Source organism: Epargyreus clarus, unplaced genomic scaffold, assembly GCF_041222505.1.
Source record: "Epargyreus clarus isolate Ecla_fem2 unplaced genomic scaffold, WU_Ecla_fem_2.2 ptg000031l, whole genome shotgun sequence".
NCBI lineage: Eukaryota > Metazoa > Arthropoda > Insecta > Lepidoptera > Hesperiidae > Epargyreus > Epargyreus clarus.
The window spans coordinates 9,643,360-9,668,158 of record NW_027332236.1 but is presented as its reverse complement, the minus strand read 5'-3'; the positions used below and the strand labels follow the sequence as shown (position 1 = coordinate 9,668,158).

Here is a 24,799-nt window from a genome sequence, read left to right as displayed (position 1 = left end):
TTAACGCCCATAACGATTGTAACACTCTCTGTATCATTCCACTTAAGACCCGTATCCCTCGTCATCGATCACTACTTTACCCTGTTACTACTTCATATTGGTAGTTAGCTCAGAGTAGAGTAGTGGTAGGTCAGAATACTACGTTCACTCTACTACGTTCCACTAATAACTTTGGTCAACAACGCCCACGGATTGTTTACAATAGAGGAACGAGAAGGAGTCACCCGCAGTCAAGGGGCCGTAAAGTGGAACATCCTATAGATTAGGGTATCAGCTACTGTTTTTATTATGTTCTTACTTGACATTCTATTATATTCTACATAATTTGTTTCATCTCCACATATTCTATACAACCTCGATCTCCCATAACGCCTTGCTACTAGTCGCGGCTGTAGCGCTGGACCGTCCAGTGGTCCGCAGGAACACGTGTTGCCGCTTGCGATACTCGTCCATCGTGAGGAACTTCTCTTGCTCCGCATGGAATAACCGCACCACGTCGCCACCCTTCAGGATCTCCTCCTGGTTCTCCTTGTGCTCCAGGAATAGTGTCACTTTCCAGGATGATGAGGAGTTTACTACGTTCACCTGGAAGACAGCAGTGGTTGAAACTCGGGCTCTTTATCTGTGGTTCAATACCTAGTTAATGATCATTTGGTATAACCATAGATAAGTATAGATATCTCACCGCCTTGTAATTGAAGGAAGCTATTTAATGGATGTCATGAGTAATTATGTGGCAGTTAAGTGGTGCAAAAATACGAAATCGAAGAAAAAGTGCGGAGAAATATCGTTTCATTCAGGAATGATCTATAAACTACATTTTTTTAAATATTTTTCATACGCGAAAATAGATGACAATTTCAATTCTCAAAACTGGTTACATTTTCTTGTCATTTTATACCAGTGAAGAAAAATATCGTGAGGAAACCTTTACGGATGAAAGTTTGATATAAAAGTTTTCAAAGGTATTTTAATTCTACCAATTGCAAAATTAGCTCTCTCAGAATTCTCTTTAATTTTAATTTAATTTGCTATGTGCCCGCGGGCGAAAGCGGGCAGCGGAGAGTGCCGGGGGGGTACCACGTCTTCGTCCCGCTAATATCTAAATTTAGCTGTTGCGACGCGACTAGTTTCTATATTCGGAGCGGACTAGTAGTTTGTCGCGGACCGTACCTCCATGCAGCCGGCGTTGTCGGGCAGCTCGTGGTTGGCGGACACGTGCAGCACTTGCTGGCCCGCGTTCACCGGGTTCATTATCACCTTGTCGCCCACTACTACATTGTCTCCTACAGAATAAAACATAAACATTTATTAATTTTAGTCTTTACTGTTCATATAAGAATTAAATAAAAGTGCTGAATAACTTATTATAATTTGATTTTTGGTGTCTTCTTATTATACATCAGAGTTCAATCATCAAGATTTATATTATAATTCCTTGCCGGCAACCTAGTGGTTGATTTCTACTCAAGTGAAAAGAATATTTTTTAATTATTAAGGTTTCGGAGATATGTAGTTATGTTATCTTATTATATGTCACAAAATTAGGTGTATGATTATCATTAAATTTAAATTTAAACGTAACAGATGAAGTTCCAGTAACTATCATATACGTTATAATCAAATGTGTTTTATCTACTAAAAAGTTGTCCGGAACGACTATTCTAGCAATTCTAGTTGTTCTGAAAAATATGAACATTTATATCGCATTGAACTCACCCGTGGATCGCAGTTTGTAGAAGGGTATAACATAAAACCACGACCCCTCATTCCCGTTCGCGTCGAGATGCACCCGCATCGCATTCTTCTCTAGCAATGCAGGCAATCGTTTGTTTACCTGGAGAACACATATCAATCATTATTTACTCTCAGTGTCAAATTTACATATTTGCCGCCAGTTGGCCATACAAATTTTGCCGCCCCTACCGAGCTCTAGAGTTTTATACTGTATTTCAGTGCTGTCCAGGCCAGATACGATGACGAGATAGTACAAATTACTATTTATTGTCGCCCCACATAGATAGCGAAAAATGTAGACAAAATAAAATAGCCTCCGAACATTACCGAACAAAGGGAGTTCAAGATAAATCTGCCGCCCCTACATTCTGCCGCTCTACTTAGTAAATACACAACTGCATATACGCTATGATTTTATTACTATTTATTACTCATTTATATTTTGTTATTTATTATTGACTACACTATTCTATAATGGTCAACCTAATAGTAAGAAAGCTGTTGTAGGAAACAGACAATTTCTAATTACTATTGTATATCAAGATGTATCTTAATTGTTGCGTTTCTAAACAACCTTGTCTTGACGCGTATGAAAAAATGTTCTTCTAACTTTTTGTACAGTTCATTTGATATTAAAGCAATGTACTGTACCTGACAAAAGTCGAGTATATTGCAAACATAAACGCATACTCACAGTCAAATACTTGTTGGACTTGACGTGCAGCAGCTGTATCACGCTGCCGTACTGCACCACCGTCCCCAGCAGCTTCTTGTTCTCCAACTCGTTCTGTTTCTTCTCTATCTCTGCGGCATGCTGGAGAACATAATTACTCTCAGTATAACGGATACACACAGTACAAAGTAAAATCACAATATCATCGACCCCGTACTACCGCTCTGCAGGGCGAAAAAATATAATTAAAAACTGTGTCAGAGTCAGAAGTTTTTTGGAATCATACTTTTTCTGGTGTGTTATTTAAATTATATGATTCATCATCAGTGTGATCAAACCAAAAATTTGCACGGTTAAAACACACAAAACATCATTAAATCAATAAAATCTAGTTCATTACACGAAAGTCCATAATCAGCAAGATAGTGCCTATGCCAAATCTAAGAAAATAACATAAGGACAGACAACAAGGATAGCAACCGTTTTAATAATTTCCAAAATGTTGCGTGTATGCTTTTATTTCTTTAACATGTACAATATAGATATTTGTCAATTAATTTTTCCGTAAAAAATAAAAACAATGGCCACAGCGTGAACGCGCGTAGAATATTATATAATACTACATCACAATATATTTTCGCCTCAGTCAAAAACTAACACCCATAAAGTTTAAGATGAAAGCATTACACAATCATCCCGTTTTCATTTCTATACAAAGCGTGAATCGCACATTATAACCAGATATTCGTGTCCTGCGCTAAATCACTGTGAGAAACTGCCTTCATACCAAACGACCCATTTAATTGATGAATTAGACCTATTATGGAGATAAGAATGCTTTGAATCCTCCTGAATAATATATTCATTATTGTTTTATTTGCCTTTTGTTTTTATGTTGAAAGGTGTCTAATTTTATATGTGTTTTAACTTTTTATGAGATCTTAGGGAACGAATGGATATTTTATAACAAAAATGCGCTAAAAGAATAATGCAATGTAATATTTTGCCGAAAGCACATAGTATAGCCAGAAAATAAAATTTTTACAATTTGTATACACAAATTACACGAATTACACCCAAATAAGAGGTCCCACATCTCACAAATAAAGCAGGATTCCTTTTTGAAAACTAAAATGAAAGTTGTAGAACGACAATCCATCTGCTTCCCATATTTTTAATAAAAATCGTAGATTAATTTTATTATTACTAATCAGTCTATCTGATTACTTACCAAAGACAATAACTAGTATAAAGAAATAGTCAAATGTCGATATTTGGTAAGCCAAATATTTGATAGATCGAATATTAATAACGATTCAGTTACGAGAAAAAGTAGTCCAGAAAATTTCAATAATAGAAACTGTAGACTAATAGTTTATTCAAAGGCGACACGCTTTCGAATAACGCCAATTTATCCATTAACACCCAATTAGATCAAATGGGACAGAAGCGAGACTAGCTTACGCAGCGGAATTGCTCATAAACTGAAAAACAGCTTAGTAAGTAGATATCCAGTGCGGTAATTAACTAATCTTATAATTTAAATAAAGAAAATATTTTTAGAATCAAAAAGACGTTAGACTTCAGGCAATCTTATTAGTATGTGGCTGTGCTACAGAATTTTTAAGAAGGTAATTAAATTAACTACTCGATTTAGGATACGGAATATTTATTTCAAAGCAGAAAATTTAGAAAAGATCATAAAAATATATCAAAAATATTGTCACGTCATTTAACAAACAATATATCATAAAAATTATGATAATTCTGACTTGTATGATATAAAAAATAATAACTACATTACTTAGATTATAAATACTAACAAAACGCAAATCTAAAGATAAATCCAATATCTATATCTATTTCTAATCACAATAAATAATATCCACACAATCAAATATTTTATCAGTATAGATAAATGAGGCGTAGATTCAACGGCGTTTATTTGATTCGATGAAAGAATGAGTAAATAAAATGGAGCTAATAACCCCATTAAAGTTATTTGTGGCACATATTATATCAGTGCTACCGTGCGCCTTTTTCATTCATATAGGTTTATTTTACTAGCGAGCTATATTACGACTTTTGCTGATGTTACGTATTTTAGAAGTTAATATTAAGGTTTTATATATAAAAACGAGCTTTTGCCCGCGGCTTCGCTCGCGTTACGAAGTAATATTTTCATCCCCTATTTTATCACCTTGGGGGTAGAATTGATCAAAATCCTTTCTTAGCGGATGCCTACGTCATAACATCTACCTGCATGCCAAATTTCAGCCCGATCCGTCCAGTGGTTTGGGCTGTGGGTTGATAGATCACTATGTCAGTCACCTTTGAGTTATATGTACTTAGATTAAAGTTAAAATTGCAAGCTAATCATCTCAAATATATATGAAGTCTGCCAATATGTTTATTCTCTAAACTTAATTCTAAGAGGAGACCCGTGTCCAGCAGTGAGACCGTAGTTAATGGGTTGAACACGACCATCTTATTTCTTAGAGGTGGTAACACATCTGTGATCTTCAGGGTTGTTGGCTTCAGATACAGTCCTTGTTCTGTATGAAGTTGGTTACTTATGTCCATGGCGGCGGTGACCACTTATTATAAAGTGAATAGCAAACTCCTTTGTAACTACAATCTTAAAAATTACAAATTACATTAGTACCGACATTTACACCATAATGTCCAGAATATTATCAAAAACTGAAAATCTAATTTTAATCATTTTATAGTTGCAAGTGCTGCATTCACACCTACTGGAAACCATTTCGAGTAAACACAGTAACAAACATTTGGCAACGATGCAAGTACTGAAGTCAAAATACTACCGATATTGTTAAGCTTAAACAATTCTATTTTAATAGGAGCCAATAATGAAACAATAAAAAATACTATTTACTTACGACCCGTGACTCTTATTATATGTACAGAAATTTAGAAGGTGGTACAACAATGTATGGTCGTCTCCGGCGACACCACAACTACTCCTAGTTCTGCCTTATAATAGCAGTGTAAAGCTGCTGTGTTCCGCTTTGAAGTGTGTCGTAAGAGAGACATGCTTATCCGAGGCGTTCCAGCTTAGTCTTCAGGGGTAGCGGCGCATCTGTGGCAGACCTCAGATAGGAATATCTAATTCTATCTGGGGTTGATTACAGATGTCCATGGGCGGCAGTAGGCACTTACCATCAGGTGGACCGCATGCTCGTCTGCTACTCCTATATTATAAAAAAAGTCGCTAACTTACCATTAGCATAGCATTGACTTTACATTTCCTACTTCAATACAATAAGAAAAAGGGAAGGAGTTTTGAGTTTACCTTTGTGTGTAAATGAGGATAAAAGTACTATCTTATATATAAAATTATCGTGTCACAGTGTTAGTTACCGTACTCTTCCGAAATGGCTTTACCGATTTTCACCAAATTTTATATGCATATTCAGTAGGTCTGAAAATCGGCTACTATCTATTTGTCGTACCCTTAAGTGATAAGGGTTGTTCACCCTTAACATTTTTTAGTTATATGGCAACACGACGTTTGCCGGGTCAGCTGGTATGAATATAAACCGGTGTTTTCCTAGCGGTGTCTTGTGTCTTGTGTAGCAAACGCATGATAAAACAGGACGTCATTGAAAACCAGTAGTCCTGTGCGCACAGACGAAGTGTGACTGCTTTCGTCATGTGGCATAGCGTATTACTTTTACTCTAAATGTTATATTTAACTAGAATATTTTTATACCATTTCTACAGAACATATTACACTGCATTATTTGTATTTTTTTTTTAATTAAAGTAGTAAAAGAGCGTTCATTAGATAGTAAGTGATCATTACCGCCATACAATGATCATTACAGCCTTCTGTTTGTATACAAAAACACAGCAGTGCTTATAACTCCTCTTATAAGGCAGATCCACTTACTATCAAGTGGACAGAATGTTCATAATTTTGTAAAAAAAAAATTGTATTATAGTGCTGTCAGTGGTACAGCCAATATTGTTCAAACAGCAAGGTATCACCGCCACATCCATACCTAGCGGGAAGGGAAGCGTTCTACGTTTCGGTACTTGGATGTATACACCGATTCTTACATATGAGGCGACCATGTTATTCCTTAAGAACGACAACGCGTCTGTGATCAGCTACAGTTAAACTTGTTCTATACGGTAGTAGTCAGAGATGTCCATGGGCGGCAGTCACAACTTACCATCAAGTTTCAAATTAGTTTTCTACTTCAATCCTTAAAAAAATATTGTCAATGATACTCACGTGCAACCTCTTCAGCAGTCCGGTGTCTGTATCCGCGTTGGAATTGGCGGACTGCTTGGCCGTATTCCAGAACTGCTTCTGCGCGGAGTAGCGGTTCATAGGGCATATCTTGAACAGGCAATCTGGAATTACAACAACCTGTTTCAAAGAGAACACCACAGATGTGCAAAACCTTCGATTTTAACGCTCGGTGTATTTTCAACAAGTTTCTAATCGGCTAACCTAACCTAACCTAACCCAACTAATATAACATAAAAGGGAATAGTTCTTCTACATTTATTATATTTTAATTTATAAAAGGACTTTGTCGCTGAGGGAACATATCGTCCCGTAAAACCAGAATACAAAACAATCCATCCATCATAAATTATTAATTATATGAATCACTATGTAAAACTTTATATTTACTTTATAAAAATATTAAACAGTAATACTGTATGATTAAATAGTTATTAATTTGATAACTACACAGACATAGTTATAAAGATAACAGATATTTCAAATATCCGACATCCCCTAAATACTAGACACGGTTATTTAATAACTGTCAACGGTTGATCCGGTGCGATTAGCACAGAGCACCGGACTTATCTCTCATCGCCTTCTGGGATCATATTTTGATTAGGAAGCTCCAACAAGGGGTTAATTAATTACGATACTATCAAGCCTAATTATTTTTTTCAATTAATTTTGTAAACGGCTACATTAACTTTAATGTTGTATCTACGATTTACTTTATCTTTTTATCAAGTTGCGAGGCGCAGACTCAAGATAACTTTTAACTAACAAAGTAATTAAATACCTACAATTTATAAAGTATGAGCTTCCAGTAGAGACTATTTGCATGGACTTTTAGCTATGCAATCTATACTTTTAGTAGGTTTAAGTTTAAAGAATTTATTTTCTCATAAAGACTTACACTTACATGAGAACAATATTTAATGGATAGCTAAATATATTGCTATGCTTTTAGTTATCACAAATAACTGAAAAGATCACTATCAATACATTAATTTAAATGTCTTTGCAAAATTTCATTCAATGCTATGCAATTTTCGGACGTGTAAACAATTATTCCACAGGGACCTTTTATAGGAACAAAAAGTATCCTACACCTAGTTGCGTTACGAAACCGGTTGCGTTCCGTCGGATATCCCGGAGTTCTCCAACAAGCGTCGAGAACGGCCACCGGGGGGGTTTTGGTGCGATAAAAATCCCACATAACCCGGCGTCGCTCCCACGTCATCGGGTACCTTTTGAAGGTTTCCCCCTCGTTAAGAAAAGAAAAAGACCTAGTGTCTAGGGAGGGACCTACTCATGGTATTTTTCATTGAAATCCAAGCAATTGATGTGAACTTTCTTATTTCTATATTTAAAATATTTCAGTGGGTTGGTTTTAATTATGCTTAACGATGAAACACAGTAGATAGTAAATTAAGTGAACTTAATAACGTAGGTTCGGATATAATCCCCTAAACGGTGAGGGTGGGTCCTACTAAATTAAGTTTTAGAACAATATTCATTTTAGTAAGTTTCAATATCGGTGGCGAAACTATTAACAATGCAAATATTTGGTTTAGGCACGTAACACGAAGGTTATTCGCGGTAAACTTTATTTTGGGAATAGTCTAGAGTCTAGGTATAGAAATAATTATGATTACCTATAACTACCACAATATACCTACTCGCAATATGCTAATTTGTATGAAAGCAAAATAAAACTATTTTTTTAGGCTTGAGGGATTTTAACAACAAGAGGTATCGTTGTATTCATCTAAATTGGGGGAGTGACATGGGCTATATTCGGGCTGTCAGCTTTTTGTTTTTTTTTTTTTACTAATTATTTTTTATCTGTACCATTTTTCTTCTTTCCATACTCGAACCAATCTTGGCGATTCATTACAGATATAAGGTATTTTCGGGAAGTTTCACGAGCTACATCTCATACGCCCAAAAATAATGAGAACTTTTCAAAAAAGGCCGTATTACTTTATATGTGCTTGAAAGATTAATTAACGACAGTTTTTAGCGATTAGCACAATTCAAAAAAAATGAAACAACAGAAAAATATAATTATCACGCAAATGTCTAACCCATATTATTAATTTATTTTATTTCGTAAAAGTAATAAATAGAGCGGGTGTAATAGGGTAACTTACCCCTGAACTTTTTGGGCGGATCAGTCAGGTCGCCGGCCTCGGGGCAAACGACACACCTGTCATCTACCAACCTGCAGACAATAGATTATTAACACAAACATTTAAATTAAACTACCCTTCAATATTGTTATCAACTAACGGGGCCATTAACATTTCCCTATGTAATTTTACAAATTTGAAATAAATTTTGTGGTTCGACTCCAGCGGCACCACCGCCACACCTATTTCTACCTAATAACAGCAGTGTGTTGCTGTGTTCCGGTTTGAAGGGTGTGGTAAGGGAGACAGACTTTTCCGAGGCGTTCCAGCTTAGTCCTCAGGGGTAGCGAGCGGCGCATCTGCGGCCGACCTCAGGTAGGAATATCTAATCCTATGTGGGGTTGATTACAGATGTCCATGGGAGGCAGTAGCCACTTACCATCAGGTGGACTGCATGCTCGTCTGCTACTCTTATATTATAAAAAAAAACAATTTACAATACTATTAATTTACCAAAAATACTTTTAAAGTAAGAAATGAGCATGCAGACCATCTGATAGTAAGTGGCTATAGCAGCACAAGGACATTTGTAATCAACCCCAAAGTGTATTGAAGCCCTATGTGAGTTTGGCCACAAATAAGTTGTTGCCCTTAAGAACTGAGCTGTAACGCTTCGTGTATGTATATATTACCTATATATTACCATACCATTTAAACCAGAACAGAGTAAAATTTAATACCACTTGTATAAGAAAGAAATAGGCGTGGCAGTAATTTAATTTCACAAATGACAAAGTAAATGACCACTTTATATCATGTGTCTAATTGGCTACAATTAGGTACTCGGAATACAAAAGCACTCACCCTAAGGTACTGAGGAATCCTGATACAGAGCCCTCCGCGTACAGGGAGACGATGTCCCCCAGGTGCAGGAAGCTGTCCCCCATCGTTGCACCTTCTCCTTACCCCCACCATGCAACAACACCTGAGAACAAAAGTAGAACAATTAAAATAATTTCTATAATTATTCTTTACTCTTTCTGATATCTGGTTGAAATGGGATTGGTAGGGTTTAAAAGCCTAAAATTTTAAATGTCTGCATGATAAGTTGAACAAATTTTCGCCTCGTGGGAGGTCCGGAGTTGAAATTCCAGGTGCACCAATTACCAAGTTATGTGCATTAAAACTGAGTGCCTCAGAGTTCTCTAAAAATATGTTCTTAAAGATGTGAGAATTCGGTAGACTTGCTTTCAGGGTACTCGGAATCGGCATTAGGTCAGCGGGTTAAGATATGACCTGGGGGGCTACCACCATCTTTTAAAAACCTTCATAGTTCAGGAAAGTTTAATTTCAATATTGCATCAACATTATATTGTTTCGTACCACGAGGTCCTTAAAAAAGTAAAATATTCCGACATACGCAGTTGAACAAATTTAAACCTTTATTCATTTTTCGCTTATCCATTGTATAAAACCAACTGAAATTGTCATATAATGCTTAAAAAGTAAAATTTCCTGCAAAAAAAAGAATGAATACTTTCGACCGACATAATACAAAACTGCTTATTGTAATATTATATAAACAATCTTACTTTAACGAGGTCGCGGTACGAAATTTCAATGTATGATTAAAATAACATTGTTTTAGGAGATGGTAGTAACTTTCCTGAACCATCAATAACCTGAGAAGACGCAGATAACCAACAGCAGATTATAACGGATTGATGACAATTACCTACCACACCCATACCTAGATTTACTCATTTGTACACTTCGATCACTAATAAGAACTTTGTACAGTATGGTATTAATATTGGTTCTGAATATAAAATCAAGATTAAGTAAACTACCCTAATCAAATCTACATCTCATCCAATCCCTGTTCCCATAAATCCCAGCTAAGATGCGAGTAACAGGCAATCCCAGGTAAGAAGCAAAACCCAAAATTACCATAAAACGAATTCAGAGCAGAGGTTTCCAATAATGGGATTGAATAGATTTATTTAGTAGCTAAAAGGAATTGAAAGCTTAGGACCCTTTTATCCATTTATTTAATACTAGCTGACCCGGCAGAGTTTGTACCGCCTTAAAATCTATTTATCAAATATATTTCATATAAAATATGGCCTATGTTACTCGTGGATAGTGTAGCTTTCGAATGGTGAAAGAATTTTTAAAATCGGTCCATTAGTCCCTGAGCCTATTCATTACAACCAAACAAACAAACAAAGTTTTCCTCTTTATAATATTAGTGTAGATAAGTAAACAAACTGGTATGTACCCTATCTCTCGTTTAATGGACATTTCGCCTTCAGATATAGATATGGGAGTTTTCAGCCCTAAATATGAGCTTGGGAAGCGCTTACTAACGCTTTATACACTCATACTGAAGTATAGTCTTATTAATTAATTATGTAAAGTTGGCCTGAAATTGAACTCCGCACCCTCTTCATATCAAAACGGTATGGGGCTGCTTCGTTACCATGACAGTATAATAGAAGTGGGTTCCCACTAGTCTCAACTCCAAATATGCAGCTTGCCAGAGCAAAAATATCAAAACATTCCACCAAAAACATTAAAAATTTGGTAGGCAAATATTGATTAAGATCAATTATTACTAAAATGCGTAACTACGTTGTCCTGAACTGATTTTACTTTCATCATACACTTTCATCGATAGAGCTGTCTGTGATTTAATGCTACACCGCTGCCCAGTGCACTTTAAACTATCGGTCTTAATAGATCCTTGCGGTCTACCAATTCGCACTTGGCCAGCGCGGTGGACTATGGGCTAATTCTTCTCATACTGAGAGGAGACCCGTGCCTCAGCAGTGGGACAGTAATGGGTTAATGATGATGATCCTTAAAACCAGAACGTCAATGTTCTACCGTCCTCTAAATTGTATCACACGTTATTTATTATCTCGATATATATTACCTAATACATACAAATGAGGTTGTTACAAGCGTGTCAACACCGTGTTAAATCTTAATGATTGAAGCCTTATACAATATCTCACGTACCGTGGTCCGTGTGACGATTGTTTTCATTTTAAAAATACGTAACGCTACGCCACTCACATTATACGCGGAATTCTCCACTTGTTTAAGAGACTACCAAACAAACGAAACGTTTGAAGTAGTCTCAGAATAGAGATTTTGGCAAAATATACGCAATACACACGATTCCATCAGTTTTTTACGATATTTCCTTCTATCTATTGTCTTATATTGTACTAGTTTTGGTCCAAAAGATCGATTCTCCGATTAATCTTAGATCGCTATCCCTAGTTCCCATGGGATTTCCGGGATAAAAACTATCCTATGTCCTTTCTCGGGTCTCAGACTATCTTTGTACAAAATTTCATTAAAATCGGTTCAGTGGTTTAGGCGTGAAGAAGAGACAACCAGACAGACAGACAGAGTTACTTTCGAATTTATAATATTACTAAGGAATATAATAAGGAATAAGGATCTACCTACGTGTTCCATGAACATAATTGTGAAAAAATAATTTAATAAGAAGAAATTGTTCCAAGTGCGTTTTTATGGATATACTTTTTGCTGCTTTAAGGAAAAGAAAAGTGTAGTTTCAGGAAGTTACGGAAATAGCGCGCGTCGATTACGGAAATTGCACTGACTGTATTAAAGTTAGCTTTTAAAGGAGACGTAAAGAAAACTTTGTATCCTTGTACACGTATTACTTGTAGCCTTTATAGAAAAATGTATTACTGAGAACGTGAGTGTGATTGGCTGTGTCCATCGAGGGTGCTACAAAAAAGTAAAATCAGTGTGTTGGTAACCGGCTGTCGTTTCACTCGAGTATACCCTTTTCTTTGTTTTTTTGTTGACGAGGGGGAAACCTTCTAAAGGTACCCGACGCCATGGGAGTGACGCCGGGTTATGTAGGATTTTTACCGCACTAAAACCCCCCCGGTGGCCGTCCTCAGCGTTTGGTGGAGAAAACCGGGATCTCCAACGGAACACAACCGGAGTCCTCCTAACGCAATGCCCTTCTATCGGGCTCTGCCCTGGGGGGAGCAACTAGACTGGGTACTCGAGTATACATATCGTAACCGTTTGTACTATTATCTAAGTAAACGTATTGAAATAAATCGAGCTAATAACTGGCCCATATTGATAGACATGAGAAAACAACGTTATGTACTGGCAAGTTGACAAACATTATTTTATTACTCGTATTACTAGCTGACCCGGCACACATTGTGTTGCCATATAAATAAAAAATGTTAAGGGTGAACAACCCTTATCACTTAGGGGTATGAAAAATAGATAGTACCCGATTCTCAGACCTACTCAATATGCATATAACATTTGGTGAAAGTCGGTAAATCCGTTTTGGAGGAGAACGGAACGGTAACTAACATTGTGACACGAGACCTTTATAGTATAAGATAATACAGTAATTTGTAACATACTCTTCACCGGTAGTAGCAAAATTCCATGCGCACTTCCGTGGTTCGGAGTTCACATTACGCGATGTCCCGCTTGTTATCATAGGATAGTAGTCCTTAAATCTCATAAGAGGCCTCATTAGGGATTTGAACATATATACGAGTATATATGTTTTTACAATACAGGAGTAGCAGACGAGCATACAGTCCACCTGATGGTAAGTAAGTGTCTACTGCCGCCCATGGACAACTGTAATCAACCCCAGATAGGAATAGACATTCCTAGCTGAGGTCGGCCACAGATGCACCGCTACCCTTGAGGACTAAGCTGGAACGGCTCGGAAAAGTATGTCTCCCTTACCACACCCTTCAAAACGGAACACAGCAGCGCCTAACATTGCTGTTATTAGGCAGAAATAGGTGCCGCCGGAATCGAACCACAAAGGGTTCTACCACCTTCAAACCCGCTACCGCTACAGGGATTGGCAAATAATCCGTATCAATTCGCATTGGAGCTGCGTGCGTACTTTACTGTTCCAATCTTCGCTCAGCAGTGTGACATAAAAGGTTGCAGCTTGCAGCCCATATACCTAATTTCTAACGATGGTATACCCATACACACAATTTTGTTGACTTGTATGTCAAATAATTATATGTCAAAACCAAGTCAAAACGGCGAAACGTCGACAGTTGTAGATAACAACCGTGAACGACGTGAAAGATGAGACAAAGCACTCTGGCAGACTCCCCGTTACCTACAGTGTAGTATCTACCTATATCAAAGCATATCATACAGGTACATGGTGACCCATATTTGATACTGTGCACGATAGGAAGAGATATCCCGAAGGATAAAATAGAAGGTAAATCCTGCAGAGAAAAGATCTAGTTATCCTGTAATAAAATTAAATTACATCTGTATTTTCAAAGAAGCTTTTATTTACTTGAATCCAATGTTTAACTAAGATATTGTTATAGTTAAGCATTCGCAGCATCAGCAGCAGAGTCCATTATCAGCTCAACAAAATCATATTAACATATTGGTGTATTTTCATCGAAGTTACATTTTGTTCGTATCAGCTAAATATGTCTAATATTTAATAATAATATAGTTTAAAAACTAAAAACCGCGCTAAAATCGCGAAAGGAAAATCACTAATCCTGATTCCTGACGATCCTAATGACGAAAATGGGATAAAAATATTAAGATCGTGTATTGTCATTGGTTTTTGATAATTTTTCAAAATTTTAATTAATTGAACCGTTCAAAGTGGGTAAAATCGAGTTCAAAGATTTCGTTACATACATACAGGTCAAGCTTATAAAAGCATGCTAAAAAAAGCATTTCACTCATACACACTAACATAGAAAATTAATGAAAAGTTTCTGAAACATATTAAAACTTATATTGAAACGCCTACATATACGGAAAAAAAAACGTACCAATTTATATTCTAACCTAACCTAACCTAAAATATTTGGGGAGAACTTTTCCATTTTGGTAACTAATATTACCCGAGCGCTGGAATTGTACCCGTATAACAAATGCTGATATGTACGAGTATATGCTATAGGTAAATGTCTTGCTACAGATACTTATAATTGTAGCATTGGACATTGTGAGCTGTAGTCGGCCAGGAGCTATTGTGTCGTTGCCTTGGCAGAAGCGTCAAATAACATCATAGGAGTTGTTGATTTTACTTCTGTTACCTGTAACTACATCACAGTATAAATAACAACGCTTAGACATTCACCGATTTTACTAGCGAGTCATGACTCAGGCGGACTAAACAACTACGATCTGGAAGGAAAAAATGTTTTTTGTCAAATATTTATAGTACACGCCAAACTGCTAGTCCGCTCTGACTTGTTGCAAGCAGGTGTAGTCATACAATTTGCCACGGTGACGCGATTCATTTCAATATTCTGAGTAGACTAGTAGTTGTACGCGGACTATACCAGATTCCAGTCTTCCAAAATATTTGACGATATACTAGCAAGTTATCTTTGCCTATAGAAGTTTCCAATAAGAGAAAAATCTCCGCGTTACTAGATTGTATAAAGATCTTTCCGTCATTAATGAACTGGAAATTCTGAATCCCGTACTCAGCAGTAGAATTTTTTTTTTTTTTTTTATAATATAAGAGTAGCAGACGAGCATGCAGTCCACCTGATGGTAAGTGGCTACTGCCGCCCATGGATATCTGTAATCAACCCCAGATAGGATTAGATATTCCTACCTGAGGTCGGCCACAGATGCGCCGCTACCCCTGAGGACTAAGCTGGAACGCCTCGGAAAAGTCTGTCTCCCTTACCACACCCTTCAAACCGGAACACAGCAGCGCTTAACACTGCTGTTATTAGGTAGAAATAGGTGTGGCGGTGGTGCCGCCGGAGTCGAACCACAAAGGGTTCTACCACCTTTCTGGAATGAATGGATATTAAAAACGGGGTGTACATTTGAATTGCTGTTGATATCAGCCATACAAATCCCAATTCGCATTGCCATAACAACGAAGAGCAAACGTAACAATAATTAACAAATGCTTATTATTTCAGTGGTATTGTTTTATTACAGTGGGAAACATTATTGTACGTTCCGTTGTATTCAGAAATACCCTCAGTAGTGGAATGTTTAATAAAGTACAAAGGAAATCTTGGCTGCCTCTCGAGAACTTGGACCGAGTTTTAATTTAAATAAAAGAGCAATAATGAGTATATTTGTATGAATTTCAGCTTCTTGGTAAAGATTATTGATTATCATATTTGTACAAGTAATAAAGATTGAAACTTTTTTCACTAACATTTAATTAAAATTGATTAAAGTGTATTAATTTTGTATTTGTTACTTAGTTTGGTGTATAAAAAAGAGTGTTTTATTGTATTGTAAAATAAATTATTCTTTAGGTATTTATTCTAAATTTTCCTTTTATTAATTATTAAAATGTTCTTTCTCATTAAAAAAATTACTTCTGCTTATATTTTTGGTATGATTAACATAATTTTTAATGACCCTCCGTCGGCTCATCCCCATAATCTGTCATGTAACTGATAGCGCGCTAATCTGCTAGTCCGCTCTAAAGTTGTTGCGAGCAGGTGTAGTCATACAATTTGTTATGGCGACGCGATTCACTTCAATATTCGGAGCGGACTAGTACTTTTACGCGGACTATACCTTTTTTTTTTTGTTTACTAGGGTGAAACTTTCAAAAGGTACCCGACGATGTGGGAGCGACACCGGGTTATGTGGGACTTTTACCGCACTAAAATCCCACCGGTGGCCGTCCTCAGCGCTTGTTGGAGAACTCCGGGATCTCCGAGGGAATACAACCGGAGTCCTCCAAGCGCGATGCCCCGATCGGGCTCTGCCCTGGGGGGAGCACTTTTGACTCCTCCCACACCATCTGGTGTTTACAACGGTATGCGACCACACATACCGTCGTCCTTCCCGGGGTCGCTTGCTGGACGGTTCGAGCTCCCACTCTTGCCACCGGCAACCCCGGAAGCCCCCTTTTAGTCGCAGGCAGGGAATACCGTAGCCCTATTCTAGTCCCGGAACTACCGGGACAACGCGGAATATACCTACGGTAAAATAACTTCACATTCATACAGTAGTAGTCAAGTAGTCAGTAGTAGTAGTCAACACGACAGTAGTACAATACCCCAGTATTAAGCATTGGTCACCCCAGTCTAGTCAAGACAATATTGTGCTATGAAATTATTGGTTTTACGTAACTAATTAAAATATTTTCCTTGAGTATTTCTATTTGGTTTTGACCGAATAATGCAATAATTTTTCATAAATATTACTTCTCCATAACGAAACACCTTGTGAAGTGGCGCTAGTTATATTGGCGTTCAAAAAGAGTTCTGTAAATATCTACTTTGAATGAAATATTTTTGATTTGAATCTAAAATTCCCGCAAACTAGTGGGCGGAAAGTAGTTCAACGAAAAAGTTCAGCAAATATCAAGCCGCATCGACAAAAAATCGTGCAAATGAATCACTGGACGAAAACTAACTGACGCATTGAACCGCGCCGTTCTGCATATGTCGTAGTATCGCCGTGAAACGTGTTTCATTAGATATGACGTCATGGAGCTCAGAAACTACTCTTCCTCCACAAAACATAGAACGTAACTTACAGAGCTACCATTACGTATTAACCTTCAGCTATAGAAAGTTTATATTCATCATTAATACTTCCATGCAAATTCAAAAAAATCTTACCAAACGCAGTCATAAATCCATCTTCAGTACAGCTCCACTAGCTTCATTAAAAGTTTCAGCATATCGCACACGAAGTAGAACATATGTAGCACAAGCTTATACCACAAACGCCTCAGGTCTATAAAGTAGTAACTGAACACTAGCGCGATAATACCGAGCGCACAGTACCATAATACCTTCCGATTTTCACATATAACCATCTGAAAGTCCTCCCTCTACCTTCACGCTAACCTAGCATTTGCAACGACGCCATAACGACCATATTCCTCTGCACTTTCAACGTGATGAATAATCAAGTAGATACTCTCGACAGATACGGTAAAAAAATTGATATTGAAATGCTCAAAATAACTTTCACGGATTTTTCCTCAAGAAATAAAAGTAAATATAACTATTTCCAAACGTGTTACAGTTATTTTCAACACATTCGCGATATGAGTAACTAACTACTCGGATAATATGCACCAATTTCTACGCAATATACACTAAAAACCTTCAAAGTTTAGACAATCTAACTGAAGGATCGACACGATTCTTCCATCACAATCCACTATTCCTCTACATAAGCGCACTATGCTCGGCAAGTGCCATTAGATATTCCACCCCGCCATAGTACAAACTTTACCACGTTATTTCGTCGTCACTGGCTGAAAACCGTTTTAAGACTGTATTCAGTCTTATATTATTTATGCATTCGCGCCAAACAATGCAGATTAAAAAGAAAAATACTGAATAAATTCTTTTCAAATCTGAACGCAGCTCCAACTGCTGAGTTTTATTTTTCGTTTTTGCTATTCAGCCAGCACAAAACCGGCCATTTGATGACAAGTATTATCTCATACTAGCTTTCCCTGGGCGTTAAGGGGCCAATCAATACGAGTATGTGCGTTATGCGTTATGCCTAATCAGGCATTTAACTTGGGGCTTTGGTTAAATATAGATGTGCCCTTTGAAGCGTATTTTTCTTTCCAAGGGACCTGTTGACCTATTTACTGGGTCTCCTTATTTATCCAAGTTTGAAACGCTTTTGTAAATAAATGTTTCACTTAGTTACGGTCTATCAGATTCAAAGGAAAATTTCGCTCGTAAAACGAAACAAATTTTTCCGCCGGTTCAAATGAGAAAAAATGTACGTAAAATAAAATTCCAGTGATTATTATGGATGATGAAAACGAGATCAAGAGTTTTGTTGAAAATCAGCGAAAACGTTTTAATAATTCAGTGGACTGCAGCTAAACAGGAAGTAGAGCAGAAAAATCGCGCGATAAACTTATAATGACTGGTAAAATTAAACGAATATAATTAAAACCAGGATTAAAACCCGCCGCTGCACATTATTCATTATTGGGTTTGTACGAGTATTATGATTAAATACCAAATGCAATTAGCGCCGGCTTGAATGGATCTTCACTTTAAGTTTTTCAGCTTTTCTTTTGACTAGTCTTAATCTTAGCTATTTACTTATGATACGGAGAGCAAAATTTAAAGATTAAGAACTAAATATTAAAAGCATTGAATGAAACCAGGTCGCATTTCAACTTTCGTCTAATAGGGCACTCCTTCCTGGTCGCTTTAAAGCTTGTGGAATCTGAGATAAAAGCTTTCAAACTTCTAGGTCAGCAAACTTGGACGTTTGAAATTTATTGCTCAAGTTATCGACCAGGGAAAAGCTGTAACGGTACTATTTTGTAATACTATATTACGACATTATATATACATTCTACCTACATAGAAATAAAAAGAAAGTGTTTGTATTTCGTTTGAAAATAATTGGCTTATATTTTATCCCACAGACTCCAATACTTTTTACTTTTATTATGTTAGTCCGAATTAATTTAGGAAATGACCAAAGTTTCTATAACGGGATTTCATGGGACAGTAGGTAACTTTATAAGTAGTTTCTATCTCAAAGAAGGTTTAATGGATTTGACAAAGTTTAAAAGGACGAGCATGAAAAAGTTAGGATCGAAGGCTTATAAAGCGAAAAGGGTGAGAATAAACGCTCGTCGGATACTACTATATTACTAGTAGCCGTGACATTCAACTAGATTGAATAACACTACCGAAGTACCGACTGTCCGCATGCCAATACAATTGCTGCCTTGTTAAGAGCTCGTGGAGGTATATGTGTAAATACGAAATGAGTATAACCGAACAGTTTCACTCACACAATATAAATTTACTGGGTAATATTGGGTAACCATTGACCATTTAACGAATATTGCGTAGATCACGCAGAACACATGTCGTCGTCCCCAAAACTCAATTTTAACCAAGAAACCATTAAAACGGAAACCTCGTTTTTAAATTATACTTAGATTCGCCGTAGAATGGTTTCTGTGACTTATGACCGAAGCCCACTCCCCTATACACGCCACAAATATTAACGATAATCACACTTTTCCCAACTCCACACTTTCCACACACCGAGAAGTTTAGCTGAATACTGAACCTTGGAACTCTAACATCTGTGAAGACATAGCTCATAAATGTGTGATAGCTCCAACAGGCTCGCCTGTTCATGGTTTGTTTACTTTAGCTTCAGTTTCGTTACGTTTAATGTTGTCATTGAAGAATGTTAGCTATGATTGTTTTAATGGGGGTATAAACATTTTATTCATTCGTTGGATTGTACGGAATAGTTCACAGATACACTTCTTTTATATGCCTATTTGATTTACTTTTTTCTGGATGCCAGTATTATGGCACCAATATTATGGTACTTGCAGACTGGACTTGTCATGAAAGAAAATCGGAAAAGGGTTAAGTTGAAAAACACGAAAGGAAATTCAAGAGAAAGATCAATTATTATTGAAGATACAAATGAGCGGAAGATTCTCCGGAATAAGTTGCAAAAAGTAATACAAATGGCTGTTAAATTCCAAATAGAACCCTTAAATAATATTTGATCTATATAATTATTTTACCGTTACTTAATCATAAACAAATACAATACAAAATATATATCATGACTTCCCAGGTGAATTTCACCAAGACATGTTCAACCATTTTCATTATATCATCGTTTTCCCGAGATAGCAACTATTCTGAAGCTGACACGTACATCGACAGTATAAGCGAGATTGCTCGGAGCATCGTACCACCCCCCACAACCCCATACCTACAACCCTGCGTTACGTGAAGGCTTACGGTGAAAGATTTATTGAGTTCATATAACATAATATATGACTTATATGTTACCATGTCTTACGATATTTCTGAGGTTATTTGAAACAATTATTAATTTGTTCTAACATTTTTAAATAATGTTAAAAACTAAACGACGAATTTCAAGATAGAATATTCATTTTTTATCCAAGAAGAATAGTCACAGTTCCAAGTCAATGGTTATCTACAGGGTTCTTCAAAATCCATCTAACACCAACATATATTATAATGCCGATTGATCTCTACATTTTTTAGTATTTTTTTATAATATAGGAGTAGCATACGGGCATTCAGTCCACCTGATGGTATGGTATTGCCGCCTATGAATGTGAATGAGAATAAAATAGATTAACATAATTTTAAAGCTATGAACATTAACAGTAATGAAACGAAGTAAGGTCTGTCACTCTATCAGACGTTTGAGATATTTAGTGCCGAAACCAGTAGATTCACTAAAATAATAAAGAGGCAACAGATCCTTGTTTCTGGCTGAATATTGTAAATAAATAAAGAAAAAACATTCATTTATTCAAATCAACAGCCCGAGAAGGTCAATCTGTAGTCTCGATTGAATGGAAATTGATTTGTGAATTTCATTTCTGTTTTTCTAAAAATATCATACTACTAGTAAATCGAAACCAATAGTTTGTGAAAACTCTATAATACCTTATGTTTTTAGAACACTATTTTACAATTAAAACACATGTTTTGCATTCAATTTGATTTATCGTAAACATTGACCCGATGTATACAGCATTATGTTTGAAAGCTAACAGGAGCTCTGCCGAAGTAATTTCTCACTAATCTTAGCGTTAGGTAAAGTTTTGATAGATTAAAACATTTAGGCACATTAGTTATTCCATTGAGGTCAAGTTAATAAATCGAATATATGGGGCAGATCTACCGGATTCTCCGGAGAGTTTCCATCATGATGGAAATTTAAAATTGGACCAGAAATCAGAACATTACTTACATCATTCGGTACTAAAAATAGATTTCTAGACATTTTGAACTTTCAGTTCTTTGTATAAAATGTGTCGGCACATTAGTCCTTGAAGTCGATTCTTTGTAATGTATACAACACCATACCACAAAATAAAACGTTTTTATTTTGTAACCATACCCAGCTTTAATTAGTGTGCAGCTTTTTGTACAGTTTCGAAATCGCATAAAAGAAGTTAAAATCAATCGGCACGGGAATTTTGTTCTTTTTTTATTATTTTGAAGTATGCATTTGAATTACCAGTATAGGACAGTTTACGAGAATCTCTGGAGACAATATTTGTAGATCTTACATGCAAAGGAGAATGCCCATGAAAGTATGGACCGCCGTCCAGAGTTGCATCAAATTGAAACTTGTTGTGGACGATGTATAATTAACCAAATACTACCACCAATAATTATTTTTTAGATCAGCACCCGGGTTCTGAAGTTATTTACCGAAATGTTACATAACCTCAAAATCGAATATTTTGTTGTACTATTAAATATGTTTTCATTTTGTAGTCGTAAATTTAAGAAAACTTGCATTTTGCATGCGATGAGTATTATAATAGCAACAATGGAGGATGCTTATTGTCCACTATACGACACTTAAAAATGTATATTTTTCATGAACAAATATTCTCGGAGACAATGGTAGTGAAATATACATCCGATGTTCAAGACGTGAATGGAAAATTAAAATAAAGTAGAAGAACTTTTTCAATTGCGTACACTTTTTAGCAATATAATATTGCAAAATAAAGCCTGAAGTATAAATATGTAAATAATTTTGAAGTTTGTATTAAGATAAGTACAAGAACTTTTTAAACTGCCTTTACTTTTTAGCAATATAATATTACAAAATAAAACCTGAAGTAGAAGTTGTGTATGTAAATAATTTGTTACCCTTGAGACTTTTTTGTAGGAAGCGGCTTGACGAATTTCGATATTTTTTATACAGTGAGCCTCCTTACAAAGAGGATATAACCACTACTTTTTACCTCCTTATTTACAAGGTATTTTTTATACTTGTTCATTTATTTTTTTATCCATGTATTAGCAGGCGATCAGGCAGTAATTCCATATTCATGGTCTGAAGTTCATACTTTCGGTTACTAACTGAGCATATTCATAACAATCTTGACAGCATCGATATACTACTAATAAAGACGCTTAACAGGTATTGTTTACGGTTGTTTGAATCTTTCACGTACTTTGAGATTAAACAGAGCTGTGTAATTGTTCATCCAGGAGGCAGCCTCCGTCCTCGCTCCGTCTGACTGACCTTGGGCAGCACCTGTTTCACGACGACGGGATAAACGATACAAAATTATATTTAAAGGATCCAAAAGTAATCAAAATTGTGTTTGATGGCTAAAAACTGTTATAAAATCTCAAATGCTTATGAACAAAATAATTTTCGTCATTTTTCACTGTCATTTGACACTGTTAGGAAAAAATAGAAATTATTTACCACTTTTGTTGTAAGGTTGTAAGATACCTAATATACTGAAAGTTTTTTTGGAGTAACAGACGAGCATGATCCACCTACCTGAGGTCGGCCACAGATACGCCGCTGCCTAGTAACAGCAGCACTTAACAGGCGGAAACGGGTCTGGAGGTGGCCGCTCGAGTCTAACCACAAAGGTAGTAGAACACCTTCCACTTCCCAAGTATCCCGAAGTTCCCATAGGAATATGAGACAGTCACAGCGATGTACAGCCGGCAGAATAGTACTTTATAAATCTCAAATCTTTTAAAAAACAAATTAATTATCCTTGATTTGTCAAAAGTAAACATGTTTCAATATAATGAGGTTGAAGGCCAGAGGACAATTCCGGAGATATTATCGTTCAGCTCATTACGCCGACCATTCATGTAAACCGCGCAGATAAGAAATAATCTCGTTTATATTAAAACTATAGTTGAGTTTAAAATAATTCACCGTAAAAAGTATGTTATTGACATCTAAAAGGTTTTTGCGGCGTGCTAAATAATTGTATGCCTATAACATTACAGAAATTATGGATCGCAATTCGTTCACAGTTACAAAAAATCTCATATTAGGAGACAAAACTTAGCGCCCTTTTCGAATAAATGGCTTTTAGAATTAGCACTAATAGAAGGTTACACACGAGCAGATAGTTCCCAATTATAGTTAGTTAGATAGTCGCTCATGTATTAGTTGCCTAACTTATACGGCTTATGTAAATCCAACGTTTTATCTTAACTATACCATCATCATTAAACGATTCGTAACAATGAAATCAGTACACAAAATTATTCTTTTCGGTACAGATGGATGTCAATTAGCAGCTAAAATTTTAATGAGTATAGTATAACGATTGGAGGGCTTTAAATCGGTGTGAAGGAAATATCCTAGTGATAACCGCATTCATGCAAAGAATAGATAAATCTTCAATCACGTATTAGCTAAAGACGACAGTTAGTAGGAAACCGTTGGATACAAATGAGATTAAGATATCCTAAACACTACAAGTTTGTAAGATGAAACTATTCATAATTCTGTAGTTCTTTTCTGGCTTTTAACAGTAATGTTTAATCACTGTTGTGCTGTGATTTGAGGCAATGATACGTCGTGTATACGAGGCGCTTCAACTTAATCCTCAGAAGTAGGAACACATCTGCAAATTTCAGATAGAACTCTCAGGTAAACTAATAAAATAGCCAACTTTTAATTTTTTTTTATAATATAAGAGTAGCAGACGAGCATGCAGTCCACCTGATGGTAAGTGGCTACTGCCGCCCATGGACATCTGTAATCAACCCCAGATAGGATTAGATATTCGTACCTGAGGTCAGCCACAGATGCGCCGCTACCCCTGAGGACTAAGCTGGAACGCCTCGGAAAAGTCTGTCTCCCTTACCACACCAACACCAAAATACTGTTTAATTATTTAATTGTGATTTAAATAATTAAACAGTATTTGCACACAATAAGTAAGGACGAAACACAAAAGAACAAATACTAAAGATACAACCAATAAACCTTGTTAATTGAATGACAATCATTCAGTACAATTAGAGTGCGTGCGGGAATTGAATTGGTACTTGGTGGTTGTTTCGTATAAATTAGTTAGGAGTACAAAATTATTAGATCATTGCTTTTGATACAATTCATCATAATAGTATTTTTTTGCTTTTATGGAGCATCTATATCTTATATATA

At 36.2% G+C, this 24,799-nt stretch overlaps 1 protein-coding gene across 1 annotated transcript in view; it reads right to left on the bottom strand.

The window, feature by feature from the left end:
- Positions 1 to 24,799, bottom strand: part of Itpr (Inositol 1,4,5,-trisphosphate receptor) — an 86,926-nt gene that overhangs the window by 56,511 nt on the left and 5,616 nt on the right. Inside the window, exons 2-8 of the mRNA XM_073089965.1 lie at positions 9,677 to 9,797; positions 8,834 to 8,904; positions 6,675 to 6,796; positions 2,432 to 2,551; positions 1,720 to 1,837; positions 1,174 to 1,286; positions 355 to 585 (exon numbers count right to left, since the gene is read on the bottom strand). Of these exons, the coding sequence (XP_072946066.1) occupies positions 355 to 585; positions 1,174 to 1,286; positions 1,720 to 1,837; positions 2,432 to 2,551; positions 6,675 to 6,796; positions 8,834 to 8,904; positions 9,677 to 9,759 (858 nt within the window). The 5' untranslated portion in view covers positions 9,760 to 9,797. The remainder of the gene's footprint in view (positions 1 to 354; positions 586 to 1,173; positions 1,287 to 1,719; positions 1,838 to 2,431; positions 2,552 to 6,674; positions 6,797 to 8,833; positions 8,905 to 9,676; positions 9,798 to 24,799) is intronic.